The sequence below is a fragment of the Aplysia californica genome, unplaced genomic scaffold (assembly GCF_000002075.1).
Source record: "Aplysia californica isolate F4 #8 unplaced genomic scaffold, AplCal3.0 scaffold00683, whole genome shotgun sequence".
NCBI lineage: Eukaryota > Metazoa > Mollusca > Gastropoda > Aplysiida > Aplysiidae > Aplysia > Aplysia californica.
This window is the reverse complement of record NW_004797953.1, coordinates 142,702-144,468: the sequence shown is the minus strand read 5'-3', so window position 1 is coordinate 144,468 and position 1,767 is coordinate 142,702. Positions and strand designations below refer to the sequence as shown.

At 45.3% G+C, this 1,767-nt stretch overlaps 2 protein-coding genes across 2 annotated transcripts in view; one reads left to right on the top strand and one right to left on the bottom strand.

The window, feature by feature from the left end:
* Positions 1-1,119, bottom strand: part of LOC101861391 (testis-specific serine/threonine-protein kinase 3) — a gene marked incomplete in the record, with an annotated part of 8,583 nt that extends 7,464 nt beyond the window's left edge. Inside the window, 1 exon segment of the mRNA XM_013088082.2 lies at positions 68-1,119. Within this exon segment, the coding sequence (XP_012943536.1) occupies positions 68-929 (862 nt within the window).
* Positions 762-1,767, top strand: part of LOC101861156 (testis-specific serine/threonine-protein kinase 2) — a gene marked incomplete at its 3' end in the record, with an annotated part of 6,470 nt that continues 5,464 nt past the window's right edge. Inside the window, 1 exon segment of the mRNA XM_005108368.3 lies at positions 762-1,631. Within this exon segment, the coding sequence (XP_005108425.2) occupies positions 1,347-1,631 (285 nt within the window).

Genomic DNA, 1,767 nt, shown 5'->3' with positions numbered 1-1,767 from the left:
GCTCTCTCTCTCTCTCTCTCTCTCTCTCTCTCTCTCTCTCTCTCTCTCTCTCTCTCTCTCTCTCTTGCCTTTTTGTATTTTTGCCAAGGGAACTCCAGCTTTTTCTGCTCCTCCAGTACCCCGCTGTTCCCCCGGCTCTCATCAAAAGGCATCTTGCCCGTGACGAAGATATACAGGATCACGCCAATGGCCCACATGTCCGCCTTCTTGGGGTCATAAGGCTCGCCTTTCAAGATCTCGGGCGCGGCGTAGGACTTTGAGCCACAATACGTTTGACTCATCGTACGCGTGCAATCTCCTTTCACAAAGCCGAAGTCGCAGAGCTTGATGTTGAAGAATTTGTCCAGGAGCAGGTTTTCCAGCTTCAAATCACGGTGTGTGATGTTGAGCTCGTGCAGATAGCGCACTGCGTCACACAGTTGCCAAGTCCAGCCCTTGGCAAGATTTTCCGAGAGAGCTCCGACTTTTTGAATGTACCGCAGCACGTCGCCATTTTCTGCATACTCTAGAATCATGTACACGCGGCGACCATCATCGAAAGCATCCAAGACTTTGATAATGTTAGGGTGACGCAAGCCTGGCCAGATATCTAACTCTCGAGGTAGAAACTTTGTTTGAAAGTCTTTGGGTGCTTTATTTCGGTCGACTATTTTCACAGCGACTAATGATTTGGATTTATTGAGTGAGATTGCCAACTTTACCTTAGAGTAGCTTCCGTTGCCCAAAGTTTTCCTTACAAGGTATCCGTTCTTTGCTAGAACTGCTCGGTATGTGGGTCTGTAAGTGACCGACTCAGTTCTGGAAGTGCTAGATCTCTTGACTTCTATGGGCTCAACCTCCGCTTGGATTACCTGCAGTTCATCCTCTAACACGCGGAGGCGTCCCCCTTCTTCTTCCATATCAAGCTTCGCTCTCTTTGCTGGCAACATATATCTTGAAGTATCCGTCTAACACTTACATTGAAAAATCTACGACTTACGGAAGGTGCCTAGTTACCAACTGGAGTGGAAAACATTTTCAAGTCCGGAGGACTTGGAATATTATCCATGCTTATTTCCGAAAAGCCACCATGAAAAAAAAGCATTGGCACAAAAGCAACACGCAAAACTCACTTTTGTGTATCCGGCTGACGTCATTGTTGAGAAATGACGTTCGACACATGTTTACTTGAGAGCAGCAAATGTTTCCGATTAGATACAATGCAACAAAGTGTGCCGCCATTTCTGTATTGCTTTCAAATATTAGATCTGGGCCTAATCTTTGCACTGACAATCATGTTTTCTATCGATAGATAATTATGAGACTGACTTTACCTAAATCTACATGAATGAATTTTCTATTGAAAGATGACTAATTCTGTTGTGAAAGAATTTGCTACATCAGACGATGAAGTGTATTTGAAGAAACTTGGATACAGCATAGGGACGACGATCGGTGAGGGATCTTATGCAAAGGTAAAGAGTGCATACAGCGAAAAACTTCAAAAGAGAGTCGCTATGAAAATAATCAACAGGAGAAGCGCCCCAAAGGATTTCAAAGAAAAGTTTCTCCCAAGAGAATTGAAATGCATGAAAGCGGTGAACCACGTTCACTGTATAAAACTCTTTGAAATTATTGAATTCGAGCAAAAGGTGAGCTCTGTTTATCTACCGTCGTTTGAGGATCTTGCTCACGGCGTACAGACAGCGCTCTTTTAGTTGGATCGGCGATGGAGTGACCGGGTCACGGCGGGCCGGTCACCCAGAGGTCACTAACCCGCCCTCCCGC